The sequence below is a fragment of the Anopheles stephensi genome, chromosome X (genome assembly GCF_013141755.1).
Source record: "Anopheles stephensi strain Indian chromosome X, UCI_ANSTEP_V1.0, whole genome shotgun sequence".
Lineage (NCBI taxonomy): Eukaryota > Metazoa > Arthropoda > Insecta > Diptera > Culicidae > Anopheles > Anopheles stephensi.
Genome location: NC_050201.1, coordinates 3,770,261 through 3,783,468, shown reverse-complemented (window position 1 = coordinate 3,783,468; position 13,208 = coordinate 3,770,261). Strand labels below are relative to the sequence as shown.

General features: G+C 47.0%; 1 protein-coding gene across 7 annotated transcripts in view; it reads left to right on the top strand.

Moving 5' to 3' along the window:
- The first annotated feature begins 1,228 nt into the window (after nt 1-1,228).
- LOC118504856 (glycine, alanine and asparagine-rich protein) overlaps nt 1,229-13,208 on the top strand; it is a 29,333-nt gene continuing 17,353 nt past the window's right edge. For 2 of the 7 annotated variants that reach the window (XM_036039900.1, XM_036039892.1), the window contains exons 1-2: nt 1,763-2,485; nt 7,950-8,669. In XM_036039900.1, the coding sequence (XP_035895793.1) occupies nt 2,437-2,485; nt 7,950-8,669 (769 nt within the window). In that variant the 5' untranslated portion in view covers nt 1,763-2,436. Of the gene's footprint in view, nt 1,406-1,760; nt 2,691-7,127; nt 7,579-7,949; nt 8,670-13,208 lie in introns of those variants that run through there. The other 5 variants (XM_036039926.1, XM_036039882.1, XM_036039917.1 and 2 more) reach the window with 5 other exon arrangements.

Sequence of the window (13,208 nt, the reverse complement as noted above, 5' to 3'; positions counted from 1 at the left end):
CACCAACGACCCTTCTATCCGCGATCCCTTCGGTCTTCAATATCCTGACAAACACCTACCGGACACACACACGCACAAAAGGGTCAGCGAGTCGGTTTTTTTTTGGGTTTCTGTTTTGTTCACCCAAAAGCCGTTCATCCGCAAAAGGGTTGGACAAGAATGGATAAACTATTGGGATAAGCAGCTTCAATTCTTTTTGTTCCCCTCTCTCTCTCACACACACATAGATACGCCCTGTAATCAGTTCACTTGCACTTACACTTTAACTCGCGAAGATGATCGTTTGATCTCGCAGACCCGGTTTTGGTTTTCAGCTGCTCCCTGGAGGACGATTTTTGAAGTCCAGCCAAAAAATGTAGCTCTCCGGCATCCGGATTCTAAAACCAGACGTGTGTTTGCATGCAGATGTGCTTCATATTCTTCGCAGCAACCGTATTTTGGACAACCTGGTGTTAAACCACCTCCCCCACCCACCGCCTCCCATGGGAGGGGGGGCACATGTTTCGCGTGTGTTAATTGTTTTACGTCAATGAGCAACGCCAGACATATGCATATGTGTGTACATGTTTTGTGAGCGGAGATAATGAGCTAGCCAGAGCGAGAGAGAGAGAGAGCGAGAGCGAGCGAGATAGACGTTTCGGTCCACTGTGAGCACTCGTCGTCAACTGCTTCGTTGTACTTCGTTACCAGTTCGGCTGAGCAGGACCACGCGTGTGTGTGTGTGAAAGTAGTATTGGAGGAGGAGGCAACAGCAGCAGCAGCAGCACGGTAGAAATTGTTCGGAAAAGATACATTAAATTGAACTAATGAGATAGGGCAAATGGGCATGTGTTGCGATGGAGGCGCATGGTGCGCGACGGCAATTGTGAGGCGCTAGAACGAGCCGGCAAGCATGCCGCACGAGGCGAGAACGAGTTATATCGAAAGTAAGCACTGTTTTTAAATCAGCAACATCACCGCCCTTCCACAACCGCTCACCGCACATTCCTTCTCCTCCTCCACCGTCCTGAAGTTCGTGTATGTGGCCGTATTATTATGTATAAATATAACTCCGAACCTGCTTCATGCCCTGTCCCGTTGGATGAAAAATCTACCCCCCTCTCCCCTCCCCCACCCACCCCCTCACTCAACCTGATCGCCTCGCTTCCTCTCCACAACCGCATCCTCGTAAATCTCGCATCCGAACCCGAGAAGTTCGGATTCGGTGTTTCTGGTCAACGAGTTTCAGATTTTCCCCGGTGATGCTGGAGCCGGGAAGCGGACGGCCATCAACAAAATCACCCCTTGCAATATCGGACCAGCGGGCCACTCATTCGACTGGCCGCATCGAACGGGTATAGCCGGAACCTTAAAGGGATGCACCATCGCACCGTGTAAAGGGCACCCCCAAAAGCTCCGTCCCAAGGTAAGCGTGCGTGTTGTGCGAATTTCTTCAAAGAAACTCAACAAGTCCCTCGGTCGGTTGTGGCACACGATCAGCAACGGTACACGATCGATTTGCTCCTCCTCGAAGCGTTCGGCGAAGGCCGAAGAAGCCTCCCTTTACCGAAGAGAACCTGGCCCCGAAGAACCCGAACCCGAATGCGGGTGGGGGGGGGGGTGAGGGACGGGTGGGGTGAGTTTTCCCAACCACCTCAGGAGGAAAAAAAACTGGACGGGAAAACCTCCCGCTTTTTAGGGTTTTAGAAGAACGAATCAAGTCTCTCGGTCCCTCGGTGTGTAAGTGTGTGTGTTGAATTTCCTCTGTGTGTGCTCGTGTGTGTGTGTGGGATGAGAAGAAGCGCCGTGTGGGCAACCAGGGAAAAACATACAGTATCAGCTGTGCGCCGTAGCACAAAATCAAATCGGGGGCCAACGGCTAGCTGGCCGTAGTACCTGCCCGCAGCGCAGCGTAGTGGTCGTGGCAAAAAGGGGTTTAATGCGCGTGGTGGCGGAGGAGGCTGGAGGATGCGCGGCGGTGTGGTGGAAATGAAGCGAGATTTTATGGCGCAAGGCACGCCAGTCGGTAGCCGTACCCGGGCCCAACAGTCGCAAACAATACTCATTAAGACCGAGCGTCGGGGTTTTTAGTTTAATGCTGCTAGTCGTCGATTTCGGAAGTTTTGAAGCTTGAACCTCGCTCGCAGTGGCGTGCGTGCGTGTCAGACATTATACATATATATACACACGCACTTCAAAACGTGAATCGATTGGTTTTTACTTCCCGATAAGTTTGGCCCTTCAGTTTCGTAGATCGAACGATCGAATATCGTGAAGTTGACAGCATCAGCATCCTTGAAGACTTGCGGATTATCACGAACACAGAGATCAGCATGACTGCGGCCAACGTTTGGCGAGTGATTTTTCGGTGCAAAACACTGTACACCGCACACTAGTGAACCTCAAGGACTACTGCTGCCCGGGAGAAGCGATCCTGCGATCGACACGGTGCCGGAAATGTCTTGCCGCGTCCACGAAAACCAATATCATAGTGCAAATTTTTACGGTACGTCGGTAACTGGCTTCCATCGTTTACCACGCCATTTTACATCGGGTTGGTATTGAACAGCGGGGGGGGGCTTTCGTTTGGCGGAGATCAAGTGAATGTGCTGCCGGGGCAAAAGGGGGCCCCAACAAATAGCGAGTAACCGAAAATCGTTCGATTTGGTGCGCGGCTTTGGACGGTGTGCAATCAACTGCGAAATTTTAAGGTGAGCAGCAGCCGACCCTTAGTAGGAAGAGGCGAAAATGTGTGTGTGTTGAAGTGTGTGTGCCTTGAAGTTGAGGTATTTTAAGTTGGTGATATGATTTTTTCTTTTGGTCCTACATGTATGTCAGAAGGAGCTGGTTTTGAGGTCCAGAGTCATCCAGATTCTCTAGTGGTGAAGTGAAAATTGTGCACCAAAACTTAGCAAAAACTTTCCATTCCGAAGTGCTCAAAGTTAAAGTTCAACTCCAGAAAAAAAGGTCCCTAAAGGAGCCCGGTCAGCATCATCGCATCTCTATCAACCGCTCAGCGCCGTTCAGCCTATCCTATCAAATCATATAAAGATCAAACAATATACAATCGACCGCGGAAAAAAACCCCCCGCGAAGAAGTGTGTGTGCGTGTGTGCGCGTCAAAAACTCCCCCGGGTGGTCCGGTGAATACCGGGAGCTAATTTGTTCGAACGCTGTACGCCAAAAGGTAACACGTTATCGTGTGGTTATTTCAATAGACAAACAACAGCTCCGCGGAGGAAAAAAGAAATATCACCACACAGGGGAAAAGGAAAAACAATCAAACACACTGGAAGGCTGGAAGCAGAAAAAAGGAAGGATCGAAAAAAAACCCCGAACGCATCAGCGAGCTGCATCGGGCCGCGGTTTGCTTGCTTTTCTTCGTTTTGTGTGCAGCTTGGAAAGCTCGACATAAAAAATAAACCGCCGGCGCCACACACGCACACCTGCGAGTAGGAGGCTCAGGATCGGGAGGCAGTTTTTCCTCCGCAAAACCACGCAACGCTAGGAACAAAACAGAAAACAACCCCCCGCCCTGCTGGTTGGCGTTTATTTTGTTGGTCTTCTTAATTCCAATTTTCTTTCGGTTGACCCGAGGTGTCGATAAACATATGGTGTTGAGCGACACGTTTTTGTTTTCTCCCACCCGGGAAAAGGGAAATGCATTCACATGTGTGTGGGAAAGCAGAGCAAAAAACACACACACAAACGGTGACAGATAAAATGGCTTAGAAATGAAGGCAGTTTCGGAGCGAGGCCGATTTTTAATTAACTTCACACCAGAATTGCGCCTAAATTGCTGCAACGGGCTGTTTGTTTTGGTGCAAAATGTTGCGTGGTCCGTGGACGAGGCGTTTTTCGTCCTTGTTGACCGTGTGGTGGTGGCTACAGGTGCAGAACAGGACCACCCTTTCCCTCCCTCGTTTTTTTTCCCACCCATTTCTTTCATCGGGAGGCAAATCGCGCAAATTGCGCCACCCGCTAAGCTGGCGGATACAGTGTCTTTCGTCTTTTTGGCATGCTTTAGTTGGGCCAGTTGTTTATATTTTTCCGGCCCGAGGAAAATAGTGAGTGTGTGCTCGTGTACACTGCCATCGATACACTCCAATCTAGCACCAGCGTGCACCCAGCCAGCCAGCGACGCGGTTGCCGACGAAATAATGGATAAAATGGTTTATTTATGTTTTCCATACACTAAGGAGGGAGGAAATGAGGGAGGTACGGGGGGTGGGGGGGATGAAAGGAATGATGAGATTTTTGGCGTGTTTACATCGCTTCACGGCTACGGCTATACGAAGCATCGCATTGCACAAGACCTCACACGACGGTCTGCTTCGGCAAGCGCCTTCAGATGCGGAAGAATGACACTTTCCTTACGATGGATTTTCCGCTTTTAGCTACCCCTTTGCTTTCCCTTCGGGTGTGAAGTGTTCTTCGCGCACCGCACCGACGAGGTGTCGGATCTCGCTCGGTGCAAAATGATAGAAATGCGTGCGCGAAAAATTCCACATCTCGAGCAGCGAACAATTCCGTATGAGCAGAAGGTTAATTAATACATACGCTGCCTAGCGAAGGGAGTGGGGGGGGGGGGATAGGGATGGGAAGGAGAAGATACGTGTATGTGCAATTCCATATGTGTGTGGGGCGACCACCCACAAACACATGCCACTGCGATTGTAGTCGAAGCGGCACGGCGCTAAAATCTCCCGTTTTTATCCCTTTTTTATGCCCCATTGTAAGTGGGGAACGGGGAAATCAGGGAGGCAGAGAGAGAGAGAGAGGGGACACCTTTCTGCCACACTGGTGTAGGCGCAACTTGTGGCACCAACATTCCATGGCCTTATGGGGGGGAGTGCCCTTTATTTCAAGCGCCGCCGAGGACCACCGAGCCAATGGACCGGCTGCATTCAATACCGGGGATTTCGGGGCAGGAAGGAACGGGAGCGAAGGAGTAGGCAGGAGGAATTCATCTCCCCTTCCGCTCCACCTTGGCCACCGGTAAACAATCTGGTCAACGAGTTGGCTGCGCTAGTTGAGTTTATTTTAAATTTTATCACTCTCTTCGGCCCCGTTCGCCGGGCCTACGGTACGACTAGAGCACACTCGTTTCCAAGGTTCAACATTTAATACGTTCTTTGGTCTACGCGCCACGGGGCCACTAGCACGATAGGCTCGGCTCAAACCTACCCAGCAGGCCTGGCCTGGGATGCTGGGTGTGTTTATTTTTGGGGGGTGCAAAGTTCTGGCCGGCCTTTGGCTTTTTTGGCCTGTGCAAGTTGCCGCCAGCCGGGGCGAAGGTTGCTTCACGATTTGGCAGAATTTGGTGGGACACGTGGAAGTAGAAAATCCGCGCCTCGGATCATGGTGGTAGATTAATGTACAATTATGGTAAAGGTGCTAAGCGGTGAGGGAAGAATTCTGGAGATAATCTAATTTTTGTAACCATCAATACCTCGGAAGTGTTACAGCTGTTTGAACCAGGTCTCCACAAAGTCTTGGGTGTCAAAGTGTTGGAGCTCTGAATCCGGGATTGGATTTGTGGATCTTTTGGGTGTGGTAGAAAAAAAGCTACTGAGCATAGGACCCAGGAACTGCCCTCAGAAATTGAAGTCAAAATTCAAGCAATCAAAATGGGTGATTCAAACTCAAGTCAATATCTCGTTAAGGTCTTACTGAGGTCTTGGGCATTAAGGCATCCAAGAGATTAAGAGAAAGAGGTCTGATCGTGAACATTGTGTGTGGTGTGAACGTGATTACAATGTGAAGTTCCATATCGTAAAACATCAGATATCTTAGAAATCTCCGGAGTCCGCCATTACAATAGAAGTTTAGTTTGAGAAGCTATTAGACGAAGTCAAGTTATAATGCGAACTGGAGGTTTTATATCTTCCATGCTTAGGACCCAATCAAAATATGATCTGCTCACCTGTTAGACTCCATATCTCAGTAATGAGCTGTTGAAAACTGTCAGCTGTGTGGTTATGAGAGTGTTTATACTGCCGCCCATGCTCTTCCAAATTTTTGACATGTGAACAGCAAAATTGGGAAAGCCTTCCAGCTATCTGGACTAATCCATGAGGGGATTATTTTCCTGGGAGACGTCCTTCTCTTGTCTCCTACTGTAAATCAGTCTTGAGAATTCTATTTTGAGTTAGAATCTCAGCATCTCACGATATCAGAGTTGACGGAGTACCAGTTAAAGTAAAACGAATTGGCATGCATCAGAACTTACTGTGTATTGAACAGCTTAGATTTAAGAATTATGAATTTCTCCAGGATTGTAACTTCTGACTAAAGTTATCAGAATCCTCACTAAAGGAAGAGTGGTGTCTTCAAGCGCTACCTCATTAGACAAGATCTAGCGCTACCTCATAAACTAGATCTTATGACGTATTGAACAGTTTAGATTTAGGACATGCTCTTTATGAATATCTCCAGAACTGTAACTTCCATTCGAAGTTGTACCGTATTGAATCAGAAAAGCGGTGACTACTTTATACAGTGCATCACAAATGCCTTTGCTGCATCCATTAACGCCCTTCAGAGATATATATACATGTGCATTATGCTACCGGGCACTAGGTGTTTGCAGGGTAACGCGGTGATCCAATATCGACCTAGTACTGCCCTGCCCTGGGCTAGCGGGCCTCTGTAATACATCCCCAGTAGTGCATGTTAGAAGGAAGTGGTTTTACACTTCCACAGCAAGCTGGCAGGACATCCGGCCGGCACAAAATGCTAAGCGGACATCCTCTAGGACAACCGAGAAACACACACACACACACACACATACGCTAAGTGACATTCAAACGTCGGGGGCTTATGTCTGCCTTCGCACACGGAAACACTGTACGGGAAAACACACAATCGTGGTTTCGGTCTCGGACAGGATTTCCCACATGAGCCGAAAAACCGCAGATCCATCCAGGCGAGTGTTTTCTGTGTCGCCGTGCTGCCCTCGCTCGCGTGCACGTTTTTGTTTTCGTTGTTCCTTGCGTTGTTCCGAGGTTTCGCGGAACCGTGTACATCAGAAACTTTCGCATCACTCTATTTTCACCCGCACGCTCTCTCGCTCACTCTCGCGGCGATGCTTCTCTGATCTTTCGCGGGGCTGGCAGCTCGAGTGTGCTTTCAGTCGCTAAATGGACTGACCGGCCATGGGCCAGCCCGAATGAAGTGTGGACCGAATGGTTAAGGATGTGTACAGACGTGTGTGTGCGTGTACTTTAACGCGAGCTCAAGCCGCGAACAGATCGAAAATACCAATCAAGTGTCCTGGAGCATGGCCTGAAGTGTTGTGTCCTGGTTGGGATATGAAGCAATTCCCTTCATTTCCATTTATTTCCGTGTTCCACACCGCCAGACTCTGTCGGCCCACTGTACCCACCGGATCCGGTGTCATTTTAAATGTGTTCGCATCGTGTTGAAACACTGGTCGGCTTCCTGCACACGACTGAAGGACCTAATTTTCTCGCGGACTCCCGTGTGAACCTGATTACTGTGGCAGAGCGATATCGTTTGCATTGTTGCCTTTAAATGTAGTGATTATTACCGTTTTCATGTGGCAGAGCAATGCATAGTTGCCTTCTACAACTGACAGTAAGTGAAGGTTTTGCAGTGTTGTGGTGGTGATTTTGGATAGCAGCTTTGCGTTTAAATCGCCGATAATCTCGGCATCATTAAAAATTGTGATTGAATGTGCGGACTAAAGATATTACGCGAGAGATTCCGAGAAGTGAAGTATTTTAGGTTAGGTTTTTTGTGTTTTTACTCAAGTTATACTCCAGCTAGTGAGCAATTTTTCGCCGGATTTTATTTTGCCTCGATCTTCGCCTATTTCGCCCCATCTCTCTGTGCGGATTATCCGTGCCTCGCCGATAATTCTCCCTTTAGAACAACAACTGCATCTTACAAGCTTGTTAGTCTATCCTCGCCCTAAAAGTGTTTCGTTTGACGTATTTCTCTTCCAGAGTTCGTGTCTACGATGCATCTCACAATCAACAGCGCACCAACACTTAGTAATGGAAGCGGTGGCGGCGGTGGTGGTGGTGGTGGTGGAGGTGTCGGCGGAGGAAACAATGGACCGTCGAACGGTGGTGGAACAGGTGGCAGTGGTGGTGGTTTGAGTGGTTGTGCTCCGAACGGCAATGCCCACACCGGACACCATGGTGGAGCAGGCGGCGGTGGTGGTGGTGGTGGTGGTGGTGGTGGCGGTACTGGAGGAGGTACCGGCAGTAACGGCACCGGCACCAGCGGTGGTGGCGGCGGCGGAACCGGCAACGCTGGCGGCACCGCGACCAACGGCAACGGATCGAGCACGGGTGCCGGCGGCGAAAGTGGCCCACCGTCGGCGGCCAGCATCCTGAACGATACGTACACCAAAATGACGTCGGACATACTGGCGGAACGGACGCTGGGCGACTTTCTGTCCGAGCACCCGGGCGAGCTGATCCGAACCGGGAGTCCTCTGTTTGTGTGCACAGTGCTGCCCCCGCACTGGCGCTCGAATAAAACACTTCCGGTTGCGTTCAAGGTCGTCGCGCTCGGTGACGTCGGTGACGGCACGATGGTGACGGTGCGGGCCGGCAACGATGAAAACTACTGCGCCGAGCTGCGTAACTGCACCGCGGTCATGAAGAACCAGGTGGCCAAGTTTAACGATCTGCGTTTCGTGGGCCGCAGCGGCCGTGGTGAGTATGGGTCGTCTAGGGCCGATCAGGACACAGGACATCACATCCTTTCACTCAATGTCTCAATCATCCCTATCTCCAAGAACTTCGTCGCACGGTTCAAGTATTTTTGGTTAAACACTAATATGGATAATGGAAGTAAAGAGTTAATAACTCCAACGAATTTCGAAACTTCCTTTTTATCAAATTTTGAAGACCTTGAAGACTTCTATCAAGAATGGACCAGGCATCAAAATCCGACCCTGGATGTCTCTCTGTTCTTTGGACTAACTATCAAGCTCCGGATAAAATCCAAGTCAAGGAATCTGGAAATTGAAGACTAACAACATCCAGAGATGGAGTACCTCTGGCGAAGATCTCAGAAAATGGCAAATCAGTAAGAGACATCAGGATCACAGAAGACGACCGACTCGTTCTATTCCCTCATAATAAGGGCTAACCGGATTCTTGCTATAAATAAGTCTTCTAACCTACAATATGACTTGCGTGGCCTAGCAAGTCGTTAAGCCTTATAGACTTCACTTTGGGGAAATCTTTGAGGAGTATTCGCTAATGTTGAGTTGGTGATGTGATCGAAGCTAATCGATATAAAAATTCTAGACCAATTCCACTCCCAATTCCAAGGATCCTTAATGTATCTTTGTGATCAGCTGTAAGGACTTACGAGACACATTCATCTGTCATTCTTCTGAAAGATCCTGCTTGACTATATCCCAACTTTTAATTCTCTCTTTGAAAATTTGGTATCTTTTTCAGTTATTAAGTATCTATTCGAATTCCTTGGCTCCTTGAAGTTAGCATGAAGTAAATATTCCTAAAGTTCTAGACATCATTAGCATTGTATGATATCTAGATGAATATTTTATTTGTTTTGCCTTGATGCCTTGATTTCTAGTAGAGCTGTGTTCTTGTGATGGAAACACCAACGAAGTCTTAAAAACCAAGACCCGATCGAATTTCACTTGAATGTGATAAGATCTCTACAACTATCAAGACAATTTAAATACTTTCACTGTTCTTCATTATACTGAAGACTTTCTCATATTTTGCTTGGCTAATGATCGTTTTTACACAAAAAGAGCAGTCTCATCTAACTATTATCTAGCATTCAAATTCATCCCAACACAAATATTATGCAAATAATGTTTTTCATGAAGCAAAGCAATCGAATTAGGACACCTCGAACTTCGCTGGAGTTCTTCGACACGTCTCGCTTCCTTCTAGGATTCTGACGACGAAATAACTTAATGTCAGGATCGGGTGTGCGTGTGTGTTTTTCTGGCTGGAAACAAATCGTTTCTTGAGCAACTGACACACCCACACCCGGCACATCATCACACATCACACAGGACACTGCAAATGGAGCGTTTTGTTTGATTAATTTACATAAAAGAAGCACGTACGCTCCCTCCCAACTACTACCACCCCAGCACTGGCCCCAAAAGGCTGTAACATTCATTCCATGACTGATGCGCGTCATTTGTGTTGCCGAAGAAGCGACGTTGAGGCTTTTTGCGGGGCGATCCGCTTTAAGGATTTGCCGGCAAGATTTGAACATCATGTTTTAATTAAACAAGCTCCGCTTCGGGCAGATGTTAAACTGATACATATGTATGATTCGCGTGCGGGAATGGCACATTTACTTACGCCACGTATATGTTGGGAAAATCGCCATTCGCTCGGCGGCCGCAGGATAAACACCTTCCAGCGGATGGTATGAATATAGCTGTACACAACATCAACATTTCTGCCGCTTTTGTACATGAGCGTGTACATGTTAATTAGTAGCCTCCGGGCAATGATGACCAGCCTCGGTCCAGACTGCTCCAACAGGAAAATAAAAATCGAATTGCCCAAGCTGATTGTTGGAAAAACGGAGCAATTTGCGTTGGCTCAGTTTTTTTTTGCGCGAATTCCCATACATTACCGCACACCTGTCGGACCTGATGGTTTATTGCAATTTTTTGGCCTTAAGCGATTTTTTGTATGTTGTGCGGGTGAGGTTTAAGCGCATATTGTTATTTGGACCATGCAGTTTTTTGTTGTTGCTGCTGTTGCTGCATTGCGTTTATTAAAATAACCCTTAAGAACGCAGTTAAACAAGAAGAAATCATTTTTTTGTTACTAAACGGGGTATTTGATGTCAGTTAAAAATTATTTGCTATTAGTAATTGTTTGGCGGCCGAGGCAATAACCGGTGCCGGTCTTCACACGATAGGATAGAGGTTAAAATCGCATCCGGACCGCTTTCCGATTAGCAGGGCTGACTACTTTGCTACGAGTAAAATCAAGTCACAGAAAATCAAAAAAGGGAGGCCGAGACCTCTAGAGGTTGTAGTTTAGTGCCAAGGAATTGCTTTAAATAGTTTTATTAAGCGAGTTGGTACACGTTGGAAAATTATGTCCGGAGATTCTAGATTTTATCTGTCAAGATTACGTTTTGACACAAAAATTTCTTTTGTTGCTCGTGACATTTTGATTTTGAATTTTGTGCAGAAAAATTTGTTTTCCCATAGCATACTCGCTTTAAAATAGACATATTTACTATTTATTGATGATGAAAACAACACTACAAAGTCAATTTGACAGATAGGTAGGAAATCTTTAAACGCGAATTTTGCATGCTGACTTTTCTATCTTCACTGCTTTAAATCTGGTGTGGCTATACCTAAAAGATTCTATTAAATCTTTGACAGAAGTGATTCATCATCAATCGGGATCGATTGTCAAGGCTTTGATGGAGCTAAGCTAGACTTTTTCCTTGACAGTACAAGCTCTTTCGAGGTTTCTCTGGCTTTCTCTGACTTGATTTTTCCCGTAGCTGGATAGTCAGTCCTGCGTACGATTCTGAGGCTTCTATGGAACGATTGTGCCTCTATGAACCTCTCTCTTCTTATTCCTTGGCACTTATCTTAGACCTTAAAAGGTCTCGGCCTGCCATTTCTGGCTCCCTTTGGCTTGATTTTACCCGTAGCGATGTAGTCAGCGCTGCGTATGCGGAGGCGGTCTGAATGGTATTAGAACCCCGGTCCGATCATCGCTGTCGTCGCTTCGGCCAAAAACCTCGGGTGGTCAAAAAAATATATTAATAGAATAGCATTAAATATGACTTTAAGAGGCGAATGAGGTCTCAAAGGCCCGAAGCCTCTATAGATACATGATAAAAAAAAAACTTTAAATTTGTGTACTTAAACAAATATATATTTACCGCCTTATTTTTAACACTTCTCGGGCTGATATCGTACCAAACCCTCCAGGCATTTCCTATCTCTTTTCTGCCTTACACTGCGCATCTTCAGTTTTAAATAAATTAAAGTAGTATAATTTATTTTACCTACCTTACAGTGAACTCACACACGCGAAAGTAATTACATATGTATTTTTAATATAAATCACTCGCATTACACTCATTCGTTCTAAAGGTAACGCCCGTTACCGCACACGCAAGGGTTAATTAATTTAGTCCAAACCGAACAAGAACAACAGCAAAAGCCGGTTTGTTTCGATAACCATAATCCTATCGAATCAAATCATGCTCCATTTTCACCTTGTGCGGCCAGTTACGCTATTTTCGTTCGCACAAGTTTTACACCGATCAGCGGTTTTTTGCTTTCCCTCCCCACCCCCCGGTCAGACCCGTTTTCCCACCATGCAGTCCAGGACACAGGATAAATCCGTGTTGCGTGTTGATTGATGCGATTCGCAGTTTTTTTTTCTTTTGCTGTGCACATTCAGCAAAAAAACACAGCTGCGCTCTCGTTTTCCAGCGTTTTATCGGAGGTTTTTGCGGTACGCGGGCCAATTGTGAGATCGTTTTGGTGTGATGAAATAGGTTGATGTGTTATAGAGCGACAAAAAATATCGGCGTACGTGGAATTTGCAATTATAAAACGCTCGAACGTTCTCTAGCTATTAGGCTCGGTGGTTCTTCGATCGGTTGATATGTTGACGCAGAGCAAACAAACAAACGAACACAAACACAGAATTCTAGCAAACATCTTGGAGGAGCTCGCCGAAAACCTCGAAACACGATGATATCTTTCACCGCGAACCAGAGGCGAAAAGGGGCGAAACCGGTGCGGGCGAAATGGTTGCCAAGCGCATTAAGTAGCTCTAGTGTTAAGCCCCGAGCTTAAAAGAGCTTATTACAGAGAGCGGCTACCTTGGTACGCGGGCACGTCAAAAAAGTGATGCGAAAATGTGATGCGAAATCCAGGCTCGAGCCGTGCTGGCTTGAACGAACCGGTGGCAAGTTGCTGCTTATCCTGTCTAAATACTATTTTATAGCAAGTCTGTTTTTTTTCGCTTTCGGCTCTCAGCCAAAACGTTTCCAAAATTGTTGTTGCCTCTATAGAAACATTTGGTAAAACAGTACCCATTGTCTCGGTCTAAACCGATGTCCCGGAAGGAGTTCCGGTGAGAGTTTAACGAAACGGGTCTCTTTAATGGGTGAAAACACTGTTGGGTGGGCCGTGCGGGTGGAAAACTTTCCCTCACTAGGTGTTCGATGTTCGGAAAAAAGGTGCCTATTCTATCAAC